This window comes from Phyllostomus hastatus, unplaced genomic scaffold (assembly GCF_019186645.2).
Source record: "Phyllostomus hastatus isolate PE091 unplaced genomic scaffold, TTU_PhHast_1.1 phas_scaffold_78, whole genome shotgun sequence".
Taxonomy (NCBI): Eukaryota; Metazoa; Chordata; class Mammalia; order Chiroptera; family Phyllostomidae; genus Phyllostomus; species Phyllostomus hastatus.
In genome coordinates, this window is record NW_025334041.1 from 107,807 (window position 1) to 135,467 (window position 27,661).

The 27,661-nt window shown below is 62.7% G+C and overlaps 3 protein-coding genes and 1 long non-coding RNA gene across 5 annotated transcripts; 1 reads left to right on the forward strand and 3 right to left on the reverse strand.

Moving 5' to 3' along the window:
* Positions 1-275: 275 nt before the first annotated feature.
* On the forward strand, positions 276-11,107 carry DBNL (drebrin like). Of its 2 annotated transcripts, none has more exons than XM_045828211.1 (13): positions 276-433; positions 4,465-4,520; positions 5,728-5,840; positions 6,290-6,364; positions 7,168-7,314; positions 8,003-8,080; positions 8,181-8,317; positions 8,401-8,449; positions 8,680-8,770; positions 9,239-9,334; positions 9,441-9,583; positions 9,835-9,931; positions 10,363-11,107. In XM_045828211.1, the coding sequence occupies exons 1-13, from the start codon at positions 351-353 to the stop codon at positions 10,500-10,502; spliced, it is 1,305 nt and encodes a 434-aa protein (XP_045684167.1). In that variant the 5' UTR covers positions 276-350; the 3' UTR covers positions 10,503-11,107. The 2 variants fall into 2 exon arrangements, with proteins under 2 accessions (XP_045684167.1, XP_045684169.1); XM_045828213.1 differs by having other exon boundaries at positions 8,404-8,449.
* LOC123811756 lies at positions 6,380-7,991 on the reverse strand. The gene is made up of 3 exons (XR_006784434.1): positions 7,880-7,991; positions 7,464-7,581; positions 6,380-6,934 (listed from the first exon to the last, which is right to left on the reverse strand). It is a non-coding gene; the product is annotated as an uncharacterized LOC123811756 (long non-coding RNA).
* Positions 11,108-11,431: 324 nt separating the features above from the next.
* On the reverse strand, positions 11,432-13,880 carry PGAM2 (phosphoglycerate mutase 2). The gene is made up of 3 exons (XM_045828214.1): positions 13,397-13,880; positions 13,125-13,305; positions 11,432-11,633 (listed from the first exon to the last, which is right to left on the reverse strand). The coding sequence occupies exons 1-3, from the start codon at positions 13,808-13,810 to the stop codon at positions 11,467-11,469; spliced, it is 762 nt and encodes a 253-aa protein (XP_045684170.1). The 5' UTR covers positions 13,811-13,880; the 3' UTR covers positions 11,432-11,466.
* Positions 13,881-15,307: 1,427 nt separating this feature from the next.
* On the reverse strand, positions 15,308-23,734 carry POLM (DNA polymerase mu). Its single transcript, XM_045828210.1, has 11 exons — positions 23,565-23,734; positions 23,190-23,370; positions 22,459-22,557; positions 22,126-22,296; positions 19,279-19,350; positions 17,924-18,044; positions 16,708-16,840; positions 16,497-16,599; positions 16,195-16,410; positions 16,040-16,123; positions 15,308-15,888 (listed from the first exon to the last, which is right to left on the reverse strand). The coding sequence occupies exons 1-11, from the start codon at positions 23,732-23,734 to the stop codon at positions 15,802-15,804; spliced, it is 1,437 nt and encodes a 478-aa protein (XP_045684166.1). The 3' UTR covers positions 15,308-15,801.
* Between the last annotated feature and the right edge of the window lie 3,927 nt (positions 23,735-27,661).

Sequence of the window (27,661 nt, forward strand, 5' to 3'; positions counted from 1 at the left end):
ACCTCCAACTGTGGCTGAGGGTCCACGCAGAGGCCCGGGGCCCGGCGCGCAGGACACTGTCGGGACCCCAGATTCCGCAGCCGGAGCGGTAACTGTGACCGCAGTCGGACGAGGACGCGCACGCTCTCTGAGCAGCCGCCGCCGAGAGGGGCCCCGCCAGGTCCCTCCGCGGGGTCCCTCGGCCGGGTCCCCTAGGAGCGCCTCCACTCTCGCTGCGCCCCACCCACCCAAGACCCGGGCTTCGCGGCCCCGCCCACCCGCTTCCTCTTCCGGCCGGCGGGGGCGGGGCGGGCCCGGAAGCGGCGGCAGTGGCGGCGGCGGCGGCAGCAGCTAGGGGACCAGGCTGGGCCATGGCTGCGAACCTGAGCCGGAACGGGCCGGCGCTGCAGGAGGCGTACCAGCGCGTGGTCACCGAGAAGTCCCCGACCGACTGGTGGGCACCGAGGCGGCCTGGGGCCGGGCTGGGCCGGGTGGGGGAGCCAAGGGGCGCGACCCGCGCAGCCACGGGCGGACCGGGACTTACCTGCGTGCCCCACACCTGCGCCGCGCCCGGGAGGTGCCCTCCGGACCCTGACACCGCTGTCCCCGCCGCGCGTGACACCCCCAGGGCCGCTCCATCCCTCGATCTGCGGCTCTGTGGTGGGCTCTGTGCCTGGCTGCCCTTGGTGGCTTCGCCAGGTTCTGCTTTCCTGCCGGGGACCTTGCAGTCTCCCCGAGAAAGCGGAAGCCACGCCTGGCTTGTTGCGTCCCGGGACGGGCCTCTGAGAGCCGCCTGCGGGCCGGCTGGCTGCGGGAACCCTCCCCCGGAGGCGTCAGACCAGGAGGTTCTCTGTGCCTGTGGTTTTCAGAACCTCCCTCCATCCAAGGGAGCCCCTTCCTGTACGGGAGCCTCGGGGAGATGAGTGTCTCACGGCGCGGGCTACCGTCGCTGTCCGCCTCCTCGTGCGTCCTCTGCTAGGTGACCGTGGTTAGTGCCCCTCAGGAGGATGATGGGGCTTTACAGACCTGGAGTCCTGGTCCGAGGGCTCTGGCATGACCCAAGCAGCCCCACTCAGGGTCAGCTCGCTGTTCTGCAGCTGGTGATGGCTCTGGGTGGGAATGCTCTGTCACTGTTCAGTTGGTTTGAGCCATTTTCATTGACTGGTTTCGAGCACTCCCGGTTGTAAGGAATGCTGAGCAGGGAAGGCTTAGATGACCGGCTTAGGAGAGCAGGGCCGGAGGGTGTGGCTGCGCCCCTGGGACTGGCCCCCACCTGTCAGGTGCTGCTGCTTTCTCGCCTCTGCTTTCCTTGGTGCCCAGCACAGTGGCTTTTGTCCCGGGTACCGTTGTGACACCGAGGGAGTCGGGGCCTTTCACTTCCTTCAGCCCAGGCCTTGTGGGCAAGAGCTTGGTCACAGCAGTGCCTGTCTGCATGCTCCTGTCCTGGGCCTCCGCCAACTGGGCCCCGAGTTGCACTGGGCCGTGCTATGCAGGACAGTCAGGCGATGAGGCCTTTGTCTGGAAAGCATTACTTCTGTCAGGGAACGGTGTCCGGTAACCAGCAGAGTCTCTCCCCTTCCCTTCTCTGCAATCGGTCCTCAGGAAGCTCCCCCGCACGCCTGGCACGGTCACTTCTCTCAGGGGGCGTCTGCATGTGCGCCCCCACTGTCCTCTGCTGCTCTCTGGAAGCCCTCTGGCCTCTGCTGATGCTGCAGACTTCACCAGCAGCACCTCTGCACACGGCGCCCCAATTCCACGCCCACGCCGGACCAGAGCCTGGAGACATCGCCCCTCTGTAGTCCCTCCCCATTCGGGTTGACTGAACCTGGGGGGTTCCTGGGCATCCTGCCGGGCCTTCGCTCCAGGCCTCTCTCTGTCCTCAGCCCTCTTGGGACTGTCCCTGGTCGGGGAGATGTCATTCAGGCCTCCCATGTTTCAGCCTGGCACTCACTATGGCCACTTCCCTGCCCGTAACGCTGCAGTGACTTCCCATCACTCTTTCCGTAAAGGCCAGGTTCCTCGTCCGGCCGACAGGCCCTGACAGCTGCTCTCACCTCCACGACAGGGCCCACCCCCACCCCCCTTTGCCGCACTGCCACCCTTTCTCTGTTCCTCAAACCTGCCGGCTGGTTCCCCCTCAGAGCCTTTGCTCTGGCTGTTTCCTCTGCTGGAGCGTGCCTCCTCCTCATCCCGGGGGCCCCTCCACAGCTCGGGTCTTGCAGGGCCTTCCTCGCTGCCTCGCTCCCTGGCTGCAGTCACATTCCCCAGACCCAGGCGGACACCCTGCTGGTTTTGTGTCACCTTTCTCTCTTTTCCAGAAGGGGCGGGGGCGGGCCCTGTCTCTTTCCCTGGTGCAGGGCTGTGGTGCATAGTAGGTGTTCAGGTGAAGGACGGACCGAGGGGGACAGGAAAGGTGGTATCAGAGCAAGGAGAGGTGGTCTCCGATGTGGTGGGCGCAGCATGGGCAATCTTGGATGGGGTCCTGAGGCGAGGTGGGGGGGGGCCACATCAGCTCTGCGCCTGGGCTCTTCTTGGCTCTCCCCGGTCCTTCTTCCCTAGAGCACGGCCTGGGCCCAGCTGCCACAGCCCCGGCCCCGGGCCAGCGTGTCTGTGCTATCTGTGTCCCGTTGGGGGGCGTGCTCGGCACTGCGCCCCACCCCCGCGAGCAGCAGGCTCTTCCCACGTGCATTTGGAAGGAAGGACTGGCATCCAAGGTGCCGGTGCCCCACGTGGGTCGTGCCCAGGCCAGAGCGCCATTCTTCTCACATCGATGGGCAAGAGGGCTGGGGCTGGTGGGTTGTGGTAAGGAGCCCCTGGGGGGCGGGGCGACACCCTCCAATGGCCCGGGGAGAAGGGGAAGAGGTCAGAAGGTGTGTGGCTGGTACGTATGGAGCGTGGCGCTCAGGAGCTGCTGGATCCCTTTTCTTTTTCTTTTCTTTTTTTCTTAGAGGAAGAAAGAAACATTAATTTGTTGTCCCATTTATTTATGTATTCATTGGTTGATTTCTTTTTCTTTTTTTTTTTTGTCCTCACCCAAGCACATGCTTGTTGATTTGAGAGGCGGGGGGGAGGGAGGGAGGGAGGGAAGAAGGGAGGGGGGGAGAGAGAGAGAGAGAGAGAGAGAGAGAGAGAGGGGGAGAGAGGGAGGGAGGGAGGGAGGGACGTGGACTGGGGACCAAACCCGCAACTGTGGCGAATGGGGACGACGCTCCAACCAACTGAGCTACCCGGCCAGGCTGCCGGGTCCCTTCGTGGAGAGCTGGGCTGAGCAGCCCTCCTGTCCCTGCTGCTTGCCCAGTGTCCCTCTCTTCTGTGGCTGCAGGAGGAAGGGACTCTTTCCTGCAGCGGGAGGGCAGGCAGGACTCCGACCAGCGTCTCCCTACGACTCGCTGTCCGGGGGTCAGCCAGCACTGCCTGGGGCTGCAGTCGGTGCTGATGGCTGCACTGCTGGGAAGCCACCTCTTCCAGAATGTTCTCCCAAAGGTCCATTGCCTCCCAGGTCTTCTGTTTCCATTTCTCACCTTCCATATTGTTTCTTTTCTCCTGGGAAGCTTATTCTTTCCTGGCAGCCTGTCCTCCCTGTCAACCGGGTCCCCTGGGCCGGGGTCAGATCTCGTTTCTTCCAGCTTTCTGGGGCACAGGCCACTCTGCCCAGTGGTGTCAGCAAGGCCACCAGGAAGCCGAGCGGAAGCTGATTAGGTTCCTGTCAGACTGTTTACCCTGGGGCCCCGGGCTGGCCGGCTCAGCAGCCTGTGCTCCAGAGTAACCCTTGTTCCTGTCCAGGGCCCTTCCCCAGCTATGTCCACATTCAGTGAAATCTGCCCTAGTTCCTAAACGCCTCTGGGACACCAGTTTTCAACCCCACATCTGTTCCACATGCGTCATGAATAATCAGTCTTGCCGGAAGAGAGGTGAGGCTCCGGTTGGTCCAGATTTCACCCCGCCGGGAGCCCGCCCGCCCGTGAGGACCCACCATCGTGCTGGGTGGTCTCTGGGGCCGCACAGCCTGGGGAGGCCCGGGTGTGCCGGGACAGTCCCTGCCCAGACAGACCCGCCGCGCCCACACTGCAGGCTCTGGCGCCGGTTCCTCCTCCTCGCTTCTCCTTGGGGTGTTTCGGGTTCGGGGATCTGCGGGTGTCTTTGTCTTACTAAATCTACAGGCCTGGTGGCCAGGTGAGCGTCTCAGACATGAATGTGTAAAACGTTGCCGTAAAACTTCACAGCTTAGTGTTCCCCAAAGTAGATGTGTGTCCCTCCCCCCCCACCCCCCCATCTTAGGTTTGTCACTCACAGGCCCTGTGGTCAGTCAGGCCAGCGCCATTTCGGCATCAGAGCTGGGAAGGCGCGCTCCGGCAGGCCCCGCGGGTCGCAGGGACGCAGGTCGCAGGGGCCCGGGTCGGCCGCGGCGTGACCGCCCCGCTGAGCTCCGGGGCGGGGGTGGACGGGGCCCCAGCACTGGCTTCAGGGCCCGCCCGTCTGTTGCAGGGCTCTCTTCACCTATGAAGGCAACAGCAACGACATCCGTGTGGCCGGCACTGGGGGTGAGTACGGCCAAGCGAGGGCCCGAGGGGGTCTGGTGGGGAGCGTGACCGTCAGGGCTCCAGCTCAGGCGGCAGTTCAGCCGTCACAGCGGGAGGAGGGGGCTCCGGTCAGTGTCGGCGACGAGGCCGACTCGGGACAGGGACCAGGCAGAACGGGGGGCTTCGGGGGTTTCCGAGTGAAAGTCAGTCCCCTTGGCATGCTCGGCCTGAGGCGCAGGGCAGGGCGGGCGAGCTGAGAGGAGCACAGGGCGCTCCCCACTCACCGGCTGGGCGGGTGGAGGAGGCGGGGCAGGCGCAGCCTCCTGCCCTGCACCCACTGTGGGCCCGGCGCGCGCAGCTGTGCACAGCCTCCGCGCACGCACGTAGTGACCTGGAGACGCTGCCCGAGTACCGGGCGGCGGGAGGTCTCCGCAGGGAGCTCGGGCCAGCCACCCAAGGTCCCGAGAATGGCGGGGTACAAGCTGTGGCACCCCGACTCCCTGTGCCCAAGGCCAGCTCACCCGGCCTGAGCCAGGCATAGCCCAGTCACCCAGTGACTGCTGGCCACCCACACGGTCCTGCTGACTTGTTGGTGGAGAGCCTGCCACCCTGGAGCGCCTTCCCCGACGGCGCTCTTTCTAGAAGGACTGCCACCGCCGCCGTCTCGAGTGTGCTGCAGCGCCCCGGGCTGCAGCAGTTGCAGAGTTCAGCATCCGAGGTCCCCGCAGTCGGGGACAGTTCAAAAGGCTGATGAGGGCAGCAGGCCCCCGCACAGGCAGGGTCAGGAGACAGTGGCCTGGCAGCCCCCCCGCACCCCCTCCCTCCCTCAGAGAGTCTGGCAGCGGAGCCCGTGCAGGACGTTCCCATCCGCCCAATGGCGCTCCGGTGGCCCCGCAGTCTGAGCAGGCGGGTGGGCAGGGGCCCTTAGGGGGGCCCGGGGCTCGGAAGCCTTGTTGCAGAGGGGCCTTCCTTTTCACGGCTGGGCGCCTGGTCTGTGGTGGAAGTGACACTGCCGTTTCACGACAGTGGCGTGGAGACTGGTGTGAGCAAAAGCTGCTGGCACAGCTCGCCGTCGGCCCTGCGTCCCACCCAGCTCACCCGTCGGCGGGTGGGCTGGCCCAGGGCCTCCTTCCGGTGCAGGCGGCAGCTTGGGCTCCCTGTCCTGGTGGACAAGGTGCCAGGTGGGCAGGGGTGCCTGGTGCCTCTGACGTTCCTGTGGCTGCTGCAGAGGGTGGCCTGGAGGAGATGGTGGAGGAACTCAACAGCGGGAAGGTGATGTACGCATTCTGCAGGGTGAAGGACCCCAACTCCGGCCTGCCCAAGTTTGTCCTCGTCAACTGGGTATGTGCACCTACGGGCTCCGGGGGCGCCCCTCCTGGGAGGCTTGAGGACGGCTCACAGCTGGTGGGTTAGTTCGCTGGGGCCTGAGGGTGCCTGGGGCCTTGGCTGCTCAGAATCCACCCTCAGAGCCCAGCATTACGCCCACAGGGTGAAGCACCCGCGGTCACCGGACGCCCGTGTCCTCATCCCCTTAGGGAGGCCGTCCTGAGGGGGCAGAGGGCTGGGGGAGAGGCCGGGAGGCTCTGCCAGTGCAGGACGGGGCAGGGCTTGGGACGAGGGGCTTCTCGGGTGCCCCCACCCCCCCCACCCCCGACTCGTAGGTGGGCCACCTGGTCCTGGGCTGTGCGGTGGCTGCTTTCTCCCTCTGGGGACACAGGGAAGCTGTGAGTCCCGGGGGGCAGGGCCGTGAGTGGCGGGCGGCGGGTCACGCAGGCTGTGCTGTGTTGCAGACGGGGGAGGGCGTGAACGACGCGAGGAAGGGCGTGTGCGCCAACCACGTCAGCACCATGGCCGGCTTCCTGAAGGTGAGGCCTGCACCGCGGGGCCTCCTCGCAGCTCCTCGGCCGGGTGCCCGGAGCAAGGGAGTGGGCCCGCGCCCCGCGCTCTGTCTGGGCCCTGGGTGTGCCTGGTGCCGCTGCCCTCTCTCGCCTGGGTGTGGCCCCGGGGGTGGGGGCGGGGCCAAGGACTGCCAGACAGTCCCTGCTGCAGCTGCTCCTGGCCAGGGCCGGCCTCCCACACGCTGTGCACACTCAGCAGGTCCTTGGGATCGGGGGGTGTCACGCCCCGAGTATCAGGTCCCGTCTGACACGTTCCCTTCTGTCTGTGCCTGTGTGTCAGCCATAAAGGGAGCCTTGTGTGGTTTCCAGGGCATTTGTCATCACGTGTCAGGTGACTGCATTCTAGGTCACTGGCAGGGAGACTCAGAACTTGGATTTCCCGTTCTTCCGGCACTTCTTCAGATCTGCCTCGGTTTCTCCATTTAGGAGCTGAAGAGGGGGTCCCGGGCTGACTGGGTGCTGAGGGACAGTGCATGCGGCCACCGGCCTGGCTCAGCAGACCAGCCTTCCGTAGAAAACACGCTTGCTCCCAGGCGTCTGTCGGGTTGAGTGGTCACTGGTTAGAAAGAAACCCTCTGGCACCTGACCGTCTGGTGTGGGGCCAGGCCACAGAATGCACCGAGGGCCCCGAGGGCCCCGTGCTCAGGCTGGCACAGGCGGGCGCATCTGCCCAGTCCCCGGCGGGGTCTCCTGAGCCTCCGCACACCGGTGCGCAGTCTGCCCTCTCCTGCAGCCGCAGCGCCTTCCCTGACGCGCGGCTCTCGCTGCAGGGGGCCCATGTGACCATCAACGCGCGGGCCGAGGAGGACGTGGAGCCTGAGTGCATCATGCAGAAGGTGGCCAGGGCCTCAGGTGCCAACTACACCTTCCACAGAGAGAGCGGCCACTTCCAGGACACGGGCCCCCAGGCTCCAGTGGTGAGTGCTGCTGGCCTGGAGGCCGGGGCCCTTCCCGGGGTCCAGACCGGCTGCCTGCTCCCCCGCCTCAGCCCCTGCCTCCCCGTGGGCTGGCTCCCGCCGCCTGGCTTCGAGCCCCAGGGCCGATCGAGGCGCAGATGGCGACTCACCACTCACGGGAGCCGGGGCTGCGTGCGGTTGGCACGGGGAGCAGCCCTCGACCCCGACCTCTGGTCTGACGGGCCGTCCTGGGGCCTGCGAAGCTGGCTGTGTGTGGCCAGGGGCTCCCTGCAGGGACAGCACATCCACCCTCAAGGCTGTGGTACCAGCGAGTCCCCCATGACCCTGGGTGGTGGTGGACAGGGCAGGCCCCCACCCGGCCCGGGCAGACACCCACAGGCCTGGTGCTGGGTGGGGCGCCGAGTCCGCTGGCACAGAGCAGGGGTCCATGGGGATGTGGCGGGTGCCTCGTGGTGGTCTGCTGTGCGGCTGGTGGGCCGGCCTCGCAGGAATGGCCCCTGGCCAGAGGCCAGCCCCCCACCTTCCCGGGCTCCACCCACAGGGCCTGGTGCAACCAGAGACCCACCTGCTCAGCGGTGTCCGCCGTGCTGTCAGCCTGTCAGCTCACGGGGCTGAGGGGCCGCTCCCACCGGGCGCCCTGCTCCCAGCTCCTGCCGACGGCCCAGCGCTGTGTCCCCTGTCCCCACAGGGCTCCGTGTACCAGAAGACCAACGCCATGTCCGAGATCAAGAGGGTCGGCAAAGACAGCTTCTGGGCCAAAGCGGAGGTGAGTGCCGCGGGCATGGTGGGTGTGGGGGGGGGGGTCGGCCAGGAGCGAGGCGAGAGTCCCCGCTGCACTGGGTGGGGGCTGAGCGACTCCCCCGCAGGAGGAGGAGGAGGAGCGGAGGGCCGCGGAGAAGCGCCGGGCGGAGCAGGAGCGGCAGCGGCTGGAGCAGGAGCTGCGGGAGCGGGAGCTGCGGGAGGCCGCCCGCCGGGAGCAGCGCTACCAGGAGCAAGGCCCGAGGTGCACCTGCAGGGAGGCGGGGCTGCCCTCGGGGGGTCGGGGGTCGGCGGGCGGAAGCTCAGCTCTGCCCTCTGCCTTCCCAGCAGGAAGTGTGAGCAGCAGGAAGTGGTTTCGAGGAGCAGAGAGGAGCAGGTGAGGCTCGGGTGCTCTGACCCTGGGGTCCTGCAGCAGCTGGGACAGGTGGGGACCTGGGTCACACAGGGGTGCATCAGAGGTGGCCTTGGAGAGGGGCATGAAGGACGAATTCCCAGTGTGGCCCTCAGCCCAGTCCTGGGAGGCCTGTGAGCCCCCACCGCTGTGGGGCCAGGCAGGCTGTGGGCCCCAGGGTTCCCGCCCACGTGGGGCCTGTGTGTGATCCCCAGGAGCCTGGCCAGCAGTCAGCTCACCCACGGGAGATTTTCAAGCAGAAGGAGAGAGCCTTGTCCACCACAGCTGCCTCCAGCCCCCAGCCAGGTGAGACGCTCTCTCTGCCCCACTGAGAATCATGAGGTGGTGACAGGGACGAATGAGCCAGGAGCTGGTACTCCTGAGACCAGCTTTTGGGAGGTGACCCAGGCGTCCCCTTCCTGCCCCTGACCTTGTCCTGTAGAGACCTGGTGGGAAGGACTGGAGACCCCACAGCCCTGATCCCATGAGCCCCTGTCCAGCTCCTACTGGGCGGTCAGCTGGGTCTTGGGGCCACCATCACTCACCTCCCTGGCCCTGAAAGGGCACGGGACCAGTCCTGCAGGCCAGCACCCCGCTGCACGTGCCCCAGAGGGGCTGCTGAGAGCGTGAAGGGGTGTGTGCTGTCCCCGAGCACTGCCTCTGTGCAGCCACTGTCCTAGCAGGGCCTGCCCTCCGAGCAGGGCGCAGAGAAGGCAGGGGCTGCCTGGTCTTCCGCCTCCTGCTGGGAGATGACCCGTCCCTGTCGGTTTGCAGGCAAACTGAGGAGCCCCTTCCTGCAGAAGCAGCTCACCCAGCCAGAGAGCCCCCTCGGCAGGGAGTCAACTCACACCGCCTCAAGGCCCAGGGCAGGCAAGGCTCTCGGCCGCTCCGTGGGGGCCGGGGGAGGTGCGGGGCGGGGGGGGGGGCGGTCCTCTCCCCTCCCCAGGGCCAGAGCCAATGGCATCCTCCCGTGCAGGTCTCCGTGAGGAGCCGGCGCCCAGCGCCCCTGCCGGCCCGGCACAGGCGGAAGAGGAGGCTGTGTACGAGGAGCCCCCAGAGCAAGAGACCCTCTACGAGGAGCCTCCAGAGCAAGAGACCCTCTACGAGGAGCCCCCAATGGTGAGTGCCCTGCGGCAGGGCCGAGCTTGAGGGCCTGTGCCCCCACACGGCCTCCTGGGCCTCCCCTGTGAGGCCCACTCCCTCCGGGTTGTCTGGGGCTGCTTGTGCGACAAGACGTGTGGCGAGTGCTGTCATTTTGGGGGGGACCCCAACCCCACGTGCTGTGCCCTCCCTGCCAACCTGACCGGAGCCCTGCCAGGGGTGGGCCGAGGGAACCAGGACCCGACTTCTTCTCCGTCCGTCCGTGCCAGGTGCAGCAGCCAGATGCCAGCTCCGTGCACGTGGGCCACTACCCGGGGCCCAGCGGGAAGGGGCTCTGTGCCCGGGCCCTGTATGACTACCAAGCAGGTAACGTGCCCCCGAGACCACAGGGCCTAGGACAGGAGCTGGTTCTCGGGTCCTGGGGGGCTGCCCCAGGGGTGTCAGAAGACGGGAAGAAGAGAGGGGGGTTGGGTGGGCACCCTGCGCAGCCCGGCCTCTCTGTGGGGCCCCGGGCAGGTCCTTGCTGCCCACAGCGTCAGCTGTTGCCAGCCTAGTTGTAGAGCCTGCAGGAGGGAGCACAGAGGCGGCTCTGGGTGGTGGCCGCAGGGCGCAGGCTGACGCCGGGAGGGAAGTACTGTCTCCAGCCTCTGGCTGGAGCGCAAGCCCAGAGCCAGACCCTGCGGGAAGGTGTGCTGGGGGAAAGGCCACTGGGGCGGCTTCGGGACAGGCTGGGCTGGTGCTGGGGCCGCCGGGGCCCCGAGCTCCCAGTGCAGCGATGGGGCTCACCCTCCTTGCAGCTGACGAGACCGAGATCTCCTTTGACCCTGAGAACCTCATCACGGGCATCGAGGTGATTGACGAAGGCTGGTGGCGCGGCTACGGGCCCGACGGCCACTTTGGCATGTTTCCCGCCAACTACGTGGAGCTCATTGAGTGAAGGCCTGCCTCCCCCGCGCCCGCGGCGCCTCGTGGCTGGAGGGGCAGCGCGACGGCTGCGCACAGCGCCCTTCCAGGAACGGGCCTCGGGCAGCGGCAGCCTGGGCACCCCACACATGCTTCCCTCAGCCCCAGCCGGCAGGGCGCCGGCCTTTCTCCTGCTCCTCGCAGCCACCACCGTCGGACCTGGGGACTGCCGACTCAGCGGCCTATGAGCAGAGTCGGGGTCAGGCGTGGCGGCTCGGGCTGCAGGAGCCGGTCTTCCTGAGCCCTGCTCGGTGCTCCGGCTGCTCTGTCGCTCCGCGTGGGCTGTGGGCTGTGTGTGGCGGGACGCGGACGACCGGCCCCTGTCTGGGTGTGGAAGCACTCTGGCCTGCCGTCTCCCCCAGGCCCCGGCCCACCACCGCGCTTGGCTCAGAACCGCCTCACATGGGCCCCAGCTCTGATACACCCTGTGGTAGCCTGACAGACCCGTGGGGAACAAGCCCTTCCCGGTGTCTGGTGTGTGTGTGTGTGAGTGTGTGTGCGAGTGTGCAAGTACGCACCACCCCGGCCTGGCCAGCTGCAGTCGCCTGGGAGAGGCATAAAGATTCGGATGTGAGTGAAGTGAGCCTCCTGCACTTAGTTCTCTGGGGGGCCGAGGGCTCCGAGTGCTCCCTCCTGCAGGGGGGCAGCCGAGGACAACCCCCCGAAAGGCGGTGGGTTCCTGGCTGCTGTGCTTGCTCACTGTGAGGACAGCTCAATCACTGGGACTCGACCCCAGCGACCCCAGGCACCTGATTCTAGAGCAAGGTCACCGAGTGGGTCTTGGGCTTTGGGGGTCACCATAGGGACTCGTCAGGAGCCACCTGATAGCCAGGGACACAGCACCTGTGGCCTGGGAAGCCAGCCCCAATGCGCACTGGGCGTGCAGGCCACGCTGGACTCAGGTGGGGGGGGGTGCCTTTATTGCCGTAGCCCACTCATCACTTGGCCTTGCCCTGGGCGGCCACGGCCGCCATGGCCTGGCGGACAGTCTCCTCATCACCCAGGAACCGCATGGGCTTGGTGGGCTTCAGGGCCTGGTCCAGCTCGTAGACGATGGGGATCCCCGTGGGCAGGTTCAGCTCCATGATGGCCTGGTCGGACATCCCTGCACCGGAGAAACCACGGACCCTCAGCCCCTCCTGGTCCGGCCACCAGGCAGCGGCTGCTGTGGGTTCAGCAGGCTCCATGACCTTTCCAAGCCACGGCTGCTCAGCCAGACGCAGCCCTCCCTCCCCAGCAGCTGGGCGGAGAAATGCGCCTGCAGAAGGTCAGGGTGGAGCCGAGGCCTCGGGTAACAGAAATAGCTGCCCAAACTGGGGGCTGCTGTGACCTGGGGCGGTGTCATGGGCCAGGGCCCAGCGTGACCTCTGGCCAGATGGAGGGTGTCAGGGCTCAGACAGGGTGCTAGCCATTCGGTTCCCAGGGGTGCTGAGCTGGGGCACCCTGAGCAGAGGAACAAGGGTGCTCTTAAGAAGTGGGGTGGGTGAGGGGACAGCAGGGTGGACAGGGGGCTCTGCCAAGTGGGAAGCACTGTGTTTTCTGAGGAAACTCGACCCACCAGCCTCCTGCAGTCCCCGGCCTGGAATAGCTCGCCCTTTGGTATTTTCGCCGCCCCAAGCGAGGAGGCGAGTTCCCTGGGCAGTGGGAGCCCTCAGGCGTGTTCCCAGTGTGCTGAGGGGCACATGGGCTGCAGGAACCCCAGGAAGGGGGATGGAATGTGGCCTGTCCACCCGCTGGGTCCAGCGCCTGCTGTGAGGTGTCTGTGTGGACCTGGCATCTTGGGGAGGACAGGTGGGCTGGCCAGGCCTCGGGGGGCCTGCCTGTCTGCTCTGGCCAGCTGCCCATCAACCTGCAGGGGCAGGAGCTGTGGGGCGGGCCTCTGCCTTCCCGCTCTCCCTGACCCCACAAGCTTGAAGGCCACTCAGATGCTGACAGACTCTCCTGCTGCCTGAAAGCCCTGAGGCCCACACCCTGCCCCTGCCCGGCTACAGGCCAGGGTCCCCAGGCCACCGTCCACCCTGTGTCCTTTTGAGTGGTCTTCCCTCTGCCTGGAGGGGTGAAGCTGGGGGCAGGCCCCTGCCCTGGCCCCCCTTCCAGCAGCCAGGCGAACCAGGAGTTGCCTCAGAGGGTGGTCCCGAAAGTGAAGTGACGACCAGGGACACAGAGCAACGCAGGACTGGGAGTCAGCCGGCCCGACCTTTTCCTGGCTGGGTGGACTTGGCCAGGCACCACTCCCTGCGTCCCCACCTCCTGCCCAGGGCTCCCCTCCAGGGAGCTGGGCCGGCCCCGTCCTGTGCCTCGGGCCCTGTGCTCGAGGCTCGAAAACACCTGAAGACGGGTGTTTTCACCCGTCTTCAGAAGGAGACTCCAGAGTGTCCCGGGACACGCGTGGAAATGAAACCCGGATTCTGCAAAGCCGTGTCTCAAACGGTTTCCCAGCCCTCCCAGTTCAGTTGTTGGAAAACCCACCCAGCACTGGTGTCGGCCGTGCCGCCTCAGCCAGGCGGTGGGTGCTGGCAGAGACGAGGAGCGGACAGGCCCCGTGCTCCCGTCGCCCCGCCCCCCCGCACCCACAGCCCCCCTGGGGCGACCTCACCTTCCAGGTGCTTGACGATGCCCCGCAGGCTGTTCCCGTGGGCTGCGATGAGCACTCTCTTGCCGGCCTTGATCTGGGGGGTGATCTCCTCGTTCCAGAAGGGCAGGGCCCGGGCGATGGTGTCCTTGAGGCTCTCGCAGGTGGGCAGCTCCCCGGGCTTCAGGCCAGCATACCGCCGCTCCTGGGGGCACCCGCAGGTCACACCCCAGACAGGCCCCGGCCCCCCTCCGGCCCCTGCCCCCAGGCCTTCCCCGGCCCCCCGCACTGCCCACCTTGCTGATGGCGTTGTAGTAGGGGTGCTTCTCGTCCATGGGGGGGGGCGGGATGTCGAAAGAGCGCCGCCAGATCTTCACCTGCTCCTCCCCGTGCTTGGCCGCCGTCTCTGCCTTGTTGAGGCCCGTCAGGCCCCCGTAGTGCCGCTCGTTGAGGCGCCAGGTGCGCACCACGGGCAGCCACATCTGGTCGGTGCCGTCCAGGATCGTCCAGAGGGTGCGGATGGCCCGCTTCAGCACTGACGTGTAGCAGATGTCGAACTCCATCTTGGCTTCCTTGATGGCCTGGGCCCCCCTCCGGGCCTCCTGGGCCCCCTTCTCACTCAGCTCCGCGTCGAACCAGCCGCAGAAGCGGTTCTCCTGGTTCCAGGTGCTCTCGCCGTGCCGGACCATCACGAGGCGGTGAGTGGACATGGCTGCGGTGGCGGGGACGGTGGCAGGCTCCGGACGAGGGCAGCTGCCTGCCCCCGTGCCACCAGCTTATAACAGTCCGCCCCAGCCCCCACCCTGGCCAACTGCCAGTCGACATTCCAGGCTCAGGCCCGACGGGCAGCGGCAGGTGGCCAGTAGCAAAGCCTCCCGGGGAGGATGGGCTGAGAGCTGGACTTAAAATAGTCTCAGAGCCACCAGAGCCCAGGCTGTGGTGTTGCCAGGCAAGGCTGGGCAGGAAGGGCAGACACCCTGGTCTCGCTGAGCCCAAGAGGTGGGTGTTAGCAGAGACAGAGGGCTCTCGAGGGAAAGGCTCCCCAAGGGTGGGACTCCAGCCCCATCAACCCTCCTCCCAGGGGGCCTGGTGTGCTGATGCTGGTTTTCTCATCACTCAGCTCAGCCGGGGACAAGCCTGCATGTCCACAAGGAGACACCTGGGGTCCAGGGATGTGTGTGCACATGTGTGTCTGAGCACCTGTATCTGTGCCTGTGTGTGTGCACATGCCTGTGTGTGGATAGGCATGTGTGTGTGTGTGTGTGTGACATGCATGACTCTCCCTGTGGCTCCGCTCTGCTCACCCGAGAGTGGGGGCTACATATGGGGCAGGGGCTCCCTCAGGAGTCTGGCCCCTCCCCTGGCCCTGTGTGGTGGCCCTGTGCCCAGCTCCACCCACAGGAGCCCTGCGGGGGCCAGTGGCCAGCAGCTGGGCTCTGAGGGGCTGCAACAGCATCTCCCTGGTCCACTCGGGACGGGGGAGCCACTGGGGGCTGCAGCCCTGAGGAGAGATGTGGCCTTGCAGGAGGGCAGCAAGCGGCAGTGTGAGCAAGGGGTTGAGGCCAAGCTGGGCAGAGTGTTGTCAGGACACCCAGGGAGCTGGAAGCCTGGCTTCCAGGGCCAGAGGGGAGCAGGGGTCCCCTCTCCGCTCTTGGGCGCCTTTGTCGAGGCCTCGTTATCATCTGCCCCACTCCCCCACCCTACCTGCCTTCACCCAAGCTGGGCTCGCCTCTTCCAGTTGAAACTGTCTTTAGAGGGAAAAAGAAATCCAAGATTTGTGCCCCTGAGGGGCCTCCAGCATCAGAAGGGCCGGCTGCCAGGTGCGTGCCCACCTTAGCACACAGACAGACCGAGGCTGGGGCCAGGCCCGAGGCTTCTGCGTTCAGTTTTGGGGCACATGGGCCACTGGGGCAGGGGTTGTGAGGACACCAAGTCACAGATGCACCCTCCTCCCAGCCCACTGCCCCAGTGGCCACACCCACCCCCTACGAGGAGGCCAGCAAGGGGTTGGCTGCTACCTCGAGACTGGGCCCTGAGCACGAACATGCCTCCTCCTGCACGCTGCCCACCCAGACCCAGCCCTGTGGGCAGGGTCACACGGAGCCCACCAAGACATGATTGTATTTAATACAACGTACGCCAGGCTTCCACAATACGAAAATCAACTGTATACCTACCCACCACCAATGAACAATCAGAAGATAAAATTAACAAAATTCTACTTTAATAACATCAAAAGAAAAATGTAATTAGGAATAAATTTAACAGAGATGCAAAACTTACATTCTGAAAACGGTGAAACATCAGCAAAACTAAAGGAGATGCAAATGGGTGGAAAGGCACCTGGGTCACAGACCCCCTGAGGGGCAGCGCCCCTCGACTGCTCTGCAGACTCAGCTCAGCCTGCACCCACGTCCCACATGACGCCCCTGCTCACCGGCGGGTACGGGGCAGACCAGCCAGCCCCACCCAGCAGGGCTTTCAGGGGACAGCCTGGTGCTCCGCGGGCTCACCCCACTGTGTCCCGGCGGGCTGTGTGTGAGGGAGGCGGGTGAGGCCCCCACATGGGGGGCTCCACACGGGAGGGTAAGGGCTGGGGCAGTGTCCTGGGCCTGCAGATGGCCAGTGGCCCAGGGCATCTATGGGCCTGGCTGGCCACAGGGCCCCCTTTCCCAGAATGTCACAGGGCCGGCCGAGGGGCTCAGGCATTTCTCTGCTCTGGGGGAAGGTACGCAAGGCCCAGGTGCCTGAAGATGTCTTCCTCTGCAGCCGCACGGAAAAGTGCCTTCTGCAACGGGAGGGTGGGCCTTGGTGTCTGGGACCCCTCAGCCACGGCGGCTTCCCTGAGAAAGGCTCGGAAAGCCCTCCCCGGGTGGGGTGCCCCTCAGGGCCCTGTCTGTGGGTCCCAGGCTCCCTCACCTCCTGCCCTGGCAACACACCTGCTCGGGGTCAAACAGCCCGTGGCTGTTCAGGCACAGCCCCCTCTCCTTCCGGCTGAATTGGCGAAGCTCCCGCTCAAAATGCTGGGGAAAGCAGCAGGGCGTCAGCAGGGCTGCGGCCTGGGCCCAGACGGCCCCAGCAGCTCGCCGCCTACCTTGGAGCCGGTCCAGCCCAGCAGGGCAAAGGGGAACTGGCTGATGGGAGCCACCACCAGGTCCACGCGCACGGCCTTCCAGGTAGACCCTGGGGGTCTCGGCAGGCGGAAAATGCAGAAACTCCGCTCAAAGGTGTCCATGGTGTGACTCCTCTGGGTCAGGTGGGTGGGGTCTCTGCTGTGGCTGAGCTGGTGCTGCTGGTACAGGACAAGGCCCTGCGGAGGGGGGTGGGCATGATGGGCACTGCCCAAGCCCTGGGAGGGCGGGACCCAGCAGCACCCTCAGGAGGGGCAGCCCTCACCTGTCGCTGCAGGGAGCACATCACTCTGGGCAGCAGCCCCGCCTCCTGGCCCTCCTGGGGGTGGGTGATGAGCAAGTCCACGTCGTGGCCCTGCAACTTCCCCCTGAGGGGCAGGTCTGACTTCCGGGCTGGCCCAGGCCCCTCAGAGCAGGGAGGCCCACCGCAGCAGCCCACCTGGGAGCCGAGCCAGAGCGCACCTCAGGCCCCTTACCTCCGGAAGCCACCAGCCAGCGTGACGGTGGCCCCAGGAAGGGCCTGCACCACGACTGTCTCCACCACCTGCTGCAGGGCCTCCGCGTCAGGCCGCTGGACCGGCGTGCTCAGGTCCCGGTGGTGCCGGAGTCCTGCAGGCAGCACGAACCTCCTGACCAGCCCACCCGCCCTGACTTTCTCTCCACGACCCCCCCCTCCTCTTAAATGTCGGTCCTTGGTCCAGCGATAACTGTGGGTTGCTGTGTGGCTGAGAGAGACAACAGAGGTTCCTGTGCCCTCCAGCCAGCTGCCCCCACGGAAGTCCTGAGACTGCCGAGCCAGAGCCTGCCAACGCCCCGTCCTCCCAGCGGTGCAGTGGGGCCGGAAGCAGATGGAGGACACAAGGAAGCCGGCTCCCCCGGTGCGGGGAGAAGCACCACTTTGGCCTGCGCCTTCGGCCGCCTCTGTCAGGGATCGCTGCCCCTCCACCCACAGCGGGAGGGCTTCGAGTGCGGGGTGGCAGCTGCTGGCAGCCACAGTGAGCACTGCTGGCTGTTCCGGCTGTGCCGTGTCATGGGACCAGCTGGTGTCAGCCTGTGACACTCTGCTGGACACGGCTCTGTGGGTCTCACTTCCTGCCGACCAACCAGGCGAGTCTCCTGGGCCCTGGGGAGGTGCCCCTCCTCCAGCCCCCGAGAGGATGTTGGAAGAGGTGGGGGGCTGGGCCATGGGGCTCATCCAGCAGGGCTCCCACCCACCCCAGCCTGAACTCTGCTGAACTCTCCTTAACGCCTGTGCCCTGCTGGCTCCCAGAGGCGTGGGCAGGCTCCCGCCCCTCACAGAGAACCTCAGGGAGGTGGGACTCAAGCCCAGGCCCAGCTGACTCTCAAGGTCCTGTCCTTCCTACCTCAGGGGTCCCCGCACCATCAGCCGGCAGCCAGAACACTGAGCACATGCTGTTCAGGAGTAGGAGGCCCAGGCCTGGTCCAGTCCGAGTCTACCCAGGAGGCCCTGATGTCACAGTAGTGGCTGTGACCACCACCGTTCACTGAGATAGGGCTGCCATGGACCCTGACTGCAGCTGGTGGGGACCCCGGGAAGCCCCCCCAGATGCCGCCTCCCACCGGGTCGCTCTGCCCCGACGCCCCCCGAGGCAGCCTCAGCACTGGGTGTGGGAAACGCACAGACCCGAGTGCTCTCCGGGGGCCCCGAGGTGCGGCCTCCCTGAGGGTCACCTGCTTTCTGCTGCTCCGTCAGTCTCGGCACCCGGCTCTGAACGTCATCCAGTGTCCGCAGCCCCTCCCGGTACCAGCGGTCAGCAGTCCGCACTCCGACCCCAAAGATCTGGGTGAACAGCTGCTGGGAGGGTGGGCACAGCCTGGTCAGGCCCTGGCCCCCCAGGAGAGGTCCCCCCAGCACATGTGCAGCCGTCACCTCCAGCAGCGACCTGACCGCATGTCCTGCCCTTCACAGATGCAAACACGATGGGCTGGAGGGCACGCAGGCCTGGGCAACCCCCACACAGCTCACCTCCCTGCCCAGCCATCGGTCAGTGCACAGACACCAGGAGAGGGGGCGGGCAGTGGCCCTCCTGGAGCCGACCCCTCCCAGGGTGACTGCCTTCTCCCACAAGTCCCCCTGTCAGAGGCAGTAAAGTGTGGCAGGAGCACCTTTGGGGGCCAGGCCGGGCTGGTGGGGGCAGCGGCAGCAGAGGAGGTACCCGAGCCCGGCTTTCTGCAGACCAGACCCACTGCAGCCCATCCCCCGGGCTGTGCAGAACCCCCCTTCATCCCCGTATCCCCTTAGCCAACAGCATGGGCTGGGTCACCGTCACCAACAGAGTCCTCCCAGAAAAAGTGCAGAGAAGAGGCCAGTCACATTGTTATAAATGTTAGTCATTGCTAACGTACTTCCCTGCAGCCTTGGATGCCTCCCGGGACACGGGGTGCCCAGGAGGGGGAGGTGGAGGGCTCCGCCCTCTGTCCATGCTTCCCCACCCACCAGCTCCTCGGTTGCCCCCACACCCCATTCACCGCCTACCTGAGCCCCGCCATCCTTCACACACGCCCCCCCCGACCCCCTATCCCCACAGCATCGGGCAAACCCCCAGGGAAGCCCCACGCCCCGCAGGTCACCCATCTGAGGACCTCCAGCACAGAAGTGGGCGTCACAGCCGCAGGACGGGGCACTGGGGCACCAGCAGCTCCGCCTCAGACCCGAGGGGAGGGGGCAGAGGAGGGGCGTGCCGTGGATGTGGGTGTGGCGACCCAGCGACATCAGAGCATGAGGTCAGGGGGCCGGGACAGTGCCCCGCGAGCAGCCCACACTCAGTCGTCCCTGCGGCGTGTCTGCCAGGCGCCTGCTCGAGGTGGCAGGACAGCTGACGCTGCAGGCCGTTCCATCAACAGCCCAGCAAGGACAGTAGAGCCAAGTGATCTAGAACATTCCTGTGCTCGAAACAAGTTTCTCCTCGTGGTCTGCTTGGCTGCCTCGTACACATCAGACTTCCTGAGACCACCTGACCCCCGGCAGTTCCTTCTGGGGGGCAACTCAGGTCTGTGAGCCCCGCTGGGGTCCGCCCCGTGCATACCTTCATGCTCCGGTACCTCTCTGAGCGCCGGACTCTCTCCACCTCCTCACACACTCCGTGCTCCAGCAGCTCCTGTGGCCGAGATGAAGCAAAGCCCAGCCTGACTGCAGAGCAGAGATGGGGCGGAGGACTGGCCGACCCCACCCTCAGCAGGGGGCTCTGTGCCGTCAGAAGTGAGGGACTTGGAAACGGAGATTGTGCCCCAAAGCTTCTGGCCTCGTCTCGCAGGTAAGTCCCAGTATATGTAAACAATTCCTTTTCAAAACATAGGTGATGGACTTCCGGCCAAGATGAAGGTGTAGGTAGACACACTGTGCCTCCTCGCACAACCGAAAGAAGGACAACAATTCAGAAACAACAAACAACCAGACACTGAAATAGAGTACAGGCTGACAGTGACCAGAGGGGAGAGGGGAGGGAATTTCAGGGGGAAAGGGGAAGGGTTTACAGCAACAAGTACAAAGGACACACGGACAAAAACTAGGGGCACGTGGAAATGGGAGGGAGGTGGGGAGGGCTGGGGGGTGGGCACGGATGGGAGTATAAGACAGAAAACTGTACTTGAACAATAATTAAAACAAAATTAAATTAAATTTTAAAAAGAACACAACCAGAACTGACAGAAACTGTATAGAAGTCTGACAACCAAGGAGTTAAAGAAGAAGCATCCATCCAGACCAGTAGGAGGGGCGCAGCTGGGCAGCTGGGCAGAGAGGACTCGCAGCGAAGTGGCTGTGGAGGACCAGGGCGGGCAAGGCGGCGGCTGGTGGAGCCTGCAGTCCCACACTCACGTGCGGATAAACCGGGAGGAACACCTGGAAAGCAAGACAGACCGAGCACCCGGGGTCCCAGCCGGGAAATAAAGCCTCAAACTGCTGATTGAAAACACCTGTGGGGGCTGACGCAGCGGGAGAAATTCCCAGCCTCACAGGAGAGTTCATTGGAGAGAACCACAGGGTCCTAGAACATACACAAGCCAACCCACCTGGGAATCAGCACCAGAAGGGCCCACTGTGCTTGTGGGAAGTGGGGGAAATGACAGAAATCCAGCAGAGAGAGGACCAAGCGCCATTGTTCCCTCTAGGACCCCTCCTCCACATATAGCGTCACAACACAGCATGGGTTGCCTCACCCTGGTGAACACCTAACACTCCGCCCCTTTTACATAGCAGGTGTCCTGAGACCAAACACAAACACACACTAAGTATGGCCCAAATGAAAGAACAGATCAAAGCTCTGGAAAAAGTACAACTAAGCGACAAAGAGATAGCCAACCTATCAGATGCACCGGTAATCAGGATGTTCACAGGATTGGTTGAATTTGGTCGCAAATTAGATGAAAAAATGAAGGCAATGGTAAGTGAAATAAAGGAAAATGTACAGGGAACCAATAGTGGTGGGAAGGAAACTGGGATTCTAATAAATGGTGTGGGCCAGAAGGAAGAAATAAACATTCAACCAGAAAAGAATGAAGAAGCAAGAATTCAGAAAAATGAGGAGAGGCTAAGGAACCCTGGGACAACTTTAAACGTTCCAACATCCGAATTATAGGGGTGCCAGAAGGAGAAGAGGAAGAGCAACAAGTGGAAAACTTATTTGAACAAATAATGAAGAAGAACTTCCCCAATCTGGCAAAGGAAATAGACTTCCAGGAAGTTCAGGAACCTCAGAGAGTCCCAAAGAAGTTGGCCCCAAGGAGAAACACACCAGGGCACATCATCATTACATTACTCAAGATTAAAAATAATGAGAGAACTCTAGAAGCATCAAGAGAAAAGGAGAGAGTTACCTACGAAGGAGTTCCCATAAGACTGTCAGCTGATTTCTCAAAAGAGACCTTGCAGGCAAGAAGGGGCTGGAAAGAAGTATTCCAAGTCATGAAAGGCAAGGACCTACATCCAAGATTTCTCCATCCATCAAAACTTTCATTTAGAATATAAGAGCAGACAAAGTACTTCTCAGATAAGATCAAGTTAAAGGAGCTCAACATCACCAAGCCCTTATTATATGAAATGTTAAAGGAATTTATCTAAGAAGGAGATAAAATATATGAACAGTAAAATGACAGCAAACTCACAGTTATTAACAACCACACCTAAAACAAAAACAAACACAAAGGCAAACTCAGCAAACAACTAGAACAGGAACAGACCCACAGAAATGGAGATCACATGGAGGGTTATCAACAGGGAAGTGGGAGGGGGAGAGAGTGGGAAAAGGTACAGAGAATAAGTAGCATAGATGGTAGGTAGAAAATAGACAGGGGGAGGTTAAGAATAGTCTAGGAAATGTAGAAGCCAAAGAACTCCATGTGTGACCCATGGACATGAATTAAAAGGGAGGAATGTGGGTGGAAGGGGTGTGAAGGATGGAGGGGAATAAAGGGGGGGAATGGGACAACTCTAATAGCATAATCAAAAATTAGATTAAAACATAGGTGATGTATTCAATGCAACTTCCTTTAAACACATAACTGAGTTCAAAAGTCTTTTGTTATGATGTCCTGTCCCAGTGACATGGACAAAACCCCAACTTTCCTCAAATATTCTGCACTTAAAACACATGCCCAGCTTGGCTTCTCTGCCGCATCCCAGGCAGTCTGGGAGGACACCAGCAAGACCAGCTACCAGCCTGCAGCTGGAGTCCTCTCAGCCCCGCTGGAGCAAGTGGTGCGACCCTAACTTACCTGTGGTGTCTGGGTACAGGGAGGCTTGTCCCCGCCTGGGATCCTGCGACCTCCTCCCCAGCCGGGCTGAATCACAGAGCCACCTACGGTCACTGGGGCCCGGCTCCTGGACACCCACTCGGGTTCACAAGTCTGCCTTGATGGGGATGGGGAGCACCTACCTGGATGACCCTGCGGGAATGTTCTCCAAAGCCGGGCAGTCCCTGAAGCTGGCTCAGGGCTGTGACCTGGCAGGGCAGCGCCTTGAGCACAGAGGCCGCTCTGCAGAAGGCAAGGAGGCAGCCCTCCCTGCCCTCGAAGCCTGCTGCCTCTGCCAGCACCTCCAGAGCCTCCTGCAGGGAGGGGCCATTGTGAATCGTGACAGCAGGGCTGGTGGGAGCCTCACCCATCCCTCCAGCTCCAACCCCTCTGCCCTAAAGCCGGGACACAACAGGGCAGGGCAGGGCAGGGCGGGGTGGGGAGTGCTCACAGGAGCAGGCGGGACCACGGCTCACCGAGAGGCTGGTGTTGTGGTGTGTGAGGGGGGTGGGGCGCTGGCAGGCATAGGGTGGCATCCTCACTGGGCTGGGCAGCCCCTTCCTGGGCACAGCCACCTAGGGACAGGCAATGAACAGACCGCTTTGAGGTGCGGGGCTTGCAGCCCCCGAGCCTCGCCTCTCCTGGGCAGCCACCTGGGGCTCTCCGGCACACAGGACAGGAGGAGCCGACTCTGATGGGACAGCACTACCAGAGGCCTGGTCAAAGGCAGCGCTGCCCTACAGAGCAAGCTGATGATGACCCTTCAGGCCAGAGGGGCAGTAATGACACCACCTGCCACCCTCACGGGGCACTTTTCCTGCAGAGGCACATGCCGCATGTGCCCCACTGCCATGCCCCCTCAGACAGGAACACTGAGGCCGCATGGCTCACAGGCCAGGCCAGGAGCCCTTGCCTGCCTCCCCTGCTTGGCTCACCCAGGATCCATGGGGGCAGGAAGAGGCCTCCCGCTGGCCCTCGGGTCATCGCACTTAGGGGTCACAGTCATGTGCTTGGTGAACAAGACAAGCCTACCTAAAGAGGTTAAGAACAAGTGGACCCAAGGGCGTCTGCGGCAACAGTGAGAGCAGGAGGTGGATGGCCTGGCCTGGCCGTCGGGGCGGAGACCTCTCTGCCAGCCTCCTCTGGACCCTGCCCCCTGCACCAGGCCTTCCTCTGTGGACCTATGCTCCTCCGCTGCCCAGCTCACCTCCAGGCAGTGCCGGCCCTCCACAGGGACGGGCTGCCCAGCTGCCATGCTCTCTGTGAACCAGCTGACGTCCAGCAGCGCTGGGCCGGCACAGCCTGGGGCAGGGGCCGCCCTGCTCTCCTGCCAGCAGATGGCCTCCTGGGCTGAAGTCTGCTCCATCACCACATGTGTCACTGCGGAGCTGGGCAGAGGGAAGGGAGGGTGAGGCCTGGAGCCTTGCCCAGTGGGCCTGCCCTCCTCTTTGCCTCACTCCACTCGTGCGGGCCTTCGCTCTGCCTGGTGCACACCGTTCAGTCTTCACCTTCTCAGAGACCTGCCAGCCCCTTCTCCTGGCGGCCCTCGTTGCCCGGCCGCGAGCTGCCGCACGAAACGCACCTGTAGGCGTCCAGCACGTGGAAGCCCTTGGACCGCGCCAGGCGGGTGAGGAAGGCCCGGCGGCTGCGGCCCATGCGCGGTTCCACCAGGTAGATGGTGACGCCGGGGAAGCGCACTTCGGAGAAGTTGCTGGGGCCCTCGACCAGTGCCCGCCGCCTTCTGGGGAGCATCGTGCCTAAGCCTCCGGCGGCGCCGGCAGAAGGCAGACGGAAGGTGGCAGGGCCGAAGGAAGGCGGAAAGAAGGTGGAAGGAAGGCGGAAAGAACGCGCGCGGAAAGGGGAAGGGGAAGTAGCCCGGGGCTTCACGCCCGGAGGCAAGCCCCGCCCCATGCAAATAAGGGCTTTGTGGAGTCTCACGGGATTGGGTGTCCTGGTCGCTCAGCGCCAGAAGCCCTGCCTCTATGCAAATAGATCCAGAGGACGCGCCTTCTATTTAAATTACTCTCTGGGAAGGCGCGTGGGTTCCCGGACACCCCCCCCCCACCACCACCCCGGAAGGAGAGAACTGGCGGGGGTCCTGGGTGGGCGGTCAGGGGCCGGTCCCCGGCGGGCCTGCGGGGGGCGGGGCTAACGGTTTGACCAGGGCCGAACCGCTGGCTGCAGAGACCTGGCGGCGGGGATCCCAGGACAGCCAGCGGGCAGACGCCGGAGCCTGGAACGTGCTGGTACCGCGGCTGCTTCCAACTGGGAAGGTTTTCAGTTGATCGGCGTTGGAACAGCTGGCCCACCATCTGGAAAAATAGAAGCCGGTTCCCTCGGCCCCCTCCCTCACTCCTTGACACCAAAATAAAATCCAGATGGGTCAAACCTTGAAATCTGAAAAAGAAACAGAACGTACTGGGAAGGCGATGAATGTTTGTATAGTCTAAGTATTACAATAAACCAGAAACACTGAAGGACAAGAATGATAGATAAACTTGACTACACACAAATTTAAAATGTAGTCAAGGAGCCGTGGCTGGTGTGGCTCAGCGGATTGAGCGCCGGCTTGTGAACCAAAGGGTCACTGGTTTGATTCCCAGGCAGGGCCAATGCCTGGGTTGCCAGCCGGGTCCCCAGTAGGGGGTGCGAGAGAGGCAGCCACACATTGATGTTTCCCTCCCTTCCCGTCTCTAAAAATAAAATCCTTTAAAACAAAGTAAAATATTTAATATTCAAAAATTAAAATTAAGCATCAGAGGGAAAAGTGACACATTTTGAAGTTAAGTCTAATTCATGTAATTAAGAAATTATCAGATAAATAAGGAAAAGGCAACAATCTATTGGAAAGATTGGCAGGAGAAACAATGGGCAATTCACAGAAGACACATAGCTCATAAACTTATGCCATGTGTCCCAACTTGTCTAATCATTACAGAAGTGCAAATACAAGTGAGACTTCTCCGCCTGTTGCACTGTCAAACATTTAAAAAACTGATCACACTTGTTGAAGGTGCGAGGGAATTGGCAATTTGTAGGAAGGACTTTTTGGAAACCAGTTTGGCAACCATACCCAATGAAACCAAAAATCGTACCCAGCAATTCCTTTTCCAAAGTTGGGAGCGCTGATGTCTGAGAACTACTGAATATCTCCCTCATTCTGAGGCCCTGCATTTGGAATTTATCTCAGCAAGGTAGCCGTGCTCAAACAGGTGGGACAGCCAGGTGTGGCTGCTGTCCCAGTCCTCTCTTCCATCACCCCATGTGTGGTGGGCCCAGGACTCAGCCCCCCACACCAGCCCCCAGCCTGCCCTCCGGGGACCCAGGATACACTCCAGGATACCAGAATTGTGACTTCTCCCTCACTGCCCCCACCCATGTCTCCTCTTGCCTTCAGAGAAGGGGGAGCTCCCAGAGCCTCTTCCCCGTCTGTGGGTCCCACCTCTCCACGGGGAGCAGCCCCCATCCCCTGAGACCATTTTCTTCAAACACCCTCTGCCTCTGGCCAGGGCACCTGGCTTCTGTCCTGAGGTGGCAGAGGCAGCTTTTAATGGCCCATCACACCTGAGTACTTAAAACACCAGGCAACTTGCAAAACTCAGGAACACGGGGCCTTGCACAGGTGCAGGGAGGTTCTGTGAAGGGGCGGGGTGACCACCAGTGCCTGGCACCAGCAGGCAAGGCCAGGGGCATATGCTCCTCCCCTCTCCTGCCTGCACTGCCAGGTCGCTGTCCAGCCAGCTGGGAAGCAGAGAGAGACCTCAGCCCTCTATTTCTAAAAACTCTGGCTTGGGAGTCCCAGATGCCTGAGCCCCCAGCCTCCTGCTCCCTACACCGAGACCACCCCAAAAAGTCAGAGAGACAGCAGAGATGAGCTTCTGGCTGGGCCCTTCCAGTCTGCCTCCCCATCCCAGGGGTAGGAGCTTACATTTTTCCAAGATGAATCTTATCTGTTTCCTGCTCCCACTTCCAGTTCCACGAGGTCCCCAGGGGTCATTCTTAAGTCCTTGTGACCTTTGCAGAGCACTTTCTTTGAAGTTCCCTTCAGTGCCATTTCCACCTGTCCTTGCCTGTGGTGCCAGAGCTCTGCCTTGGCTCTTGGGCTGCTCCTCCAGTCAGGTTCAGTCTCCTGAGGGTTGCTTGTCAGCATTCTGGTGAGCATGCGGTCAAACCGCTGACCATGCTGGGATGAGATCCTGAGGGCCCACTGGCCCCAAGGCACCAGCCTGTAGTGCTGGCCTGGGCCTTCCTGAGCTACCCCCAGCAGCACTGGGGGTTTGGATGGCTTGCTGTCATAACAACAGAAACATTTCTCACAGTTACCTCCTAAGGCCCCATCTCCAAATGCATTGGGGGGTAGGGTTCGACATATGAATCTTGGAGGACACAAGTCAGTCCTTAGTGTCTGGTGTTTTTCTGTGCCGTGCCCACTGTAACAAACTACTGCAAATGAGGTGGCTTAAAACAACAGAAGTGAATTCTCTCCCACTTCTGGAGACCAGAGTCTAAGACTGAAGCGCTGACAAGCAGATGGGGGAGGGTGGGGGAGGGGAAGATCCTTCCTGCCTCTTCTGGCTTCTAGGGTTCTGCCACTCTTCCTGGGCTCTGGCTGCACCCCCCCCCCCAGCCTCTGTCCCACTTCCAATGGCTGCCCTCCCTCGGGATCTTCTCCACTTCGTATAGAGGCACCAACTGCAGGATGTAGGGCCCCTCCTACTTCAGGATGACCTCATCTTGGAACTCTTGATTACATATGCAAAGATTCTTATTCCGAATAAGGTCACATTCGAGGATCCACATGAACCTGAATTTTGGGGGCAGCCATTCACCCCGCTACCTTGAGTCCACAGCCCTGACTCGGGCTCGGCTCTGGACTCTGACAGACTGTGTGACCCTCACCAGGTGCGTCACCTTGTGACCTTCCCTGATCTGCAAAGACCCAGTGGTAGATAACTAAGATGCCAGTGGCGGGCAGGACATTCAGGGTAACACCTCCACTTCTGCACATGCCTGGAATTTTAATAATAACATGTTTTTACCTAATTTTTTTTTAAAGATTTTATTTATTTAGACAGAGGGGAAGGGTGGGAGAAAGAGAGATAAACATCAGTGTGTGGTGTGCCCTGACCGGGAATCGAACTGGAGACCTTTTGGTTCACAGGCTGGCACGCAATCCACTGAGCCACACCAGCCAGGGCTTAATAATAAAGTGTTTTTAAGCATGTGCACATATATGTAATGCGATCGGTGCTGTCTACCAGGCACTGTTCCAGGCACCTCACAGGTGTCCACTCATGGATGCCCAGGACACTTCTGTCAGTGGGTGACATCCTTGTTCCCATCTTGCTGGGGAGGCGATAGAGACGCAGAGAGATCAAGCAACTTGCCCGAGTTTGCACAGCTAGTGAACAGCAGTGCTGGGATCTTGTCTTGGAAAACACTGCTGTGTCCTCCTGTGCTCTCACCCAGCACCCTGACACCAGCGTGTGGGTTTCCACACCAGCCGGGTGCCCTACAGTTCAACTCCATCCCTTCACACACACTCACTTCAGGTGCCAACCTCACCTTCCGGTCATCAGCTCTGCCTCTGACTGACCAGCTATACACTGGGGTTCCTGTGACCCCTCCTTGAATTTGACCTTTGTTAGAGCGGCGCACAGGACTCTCTACTGGAGAGGT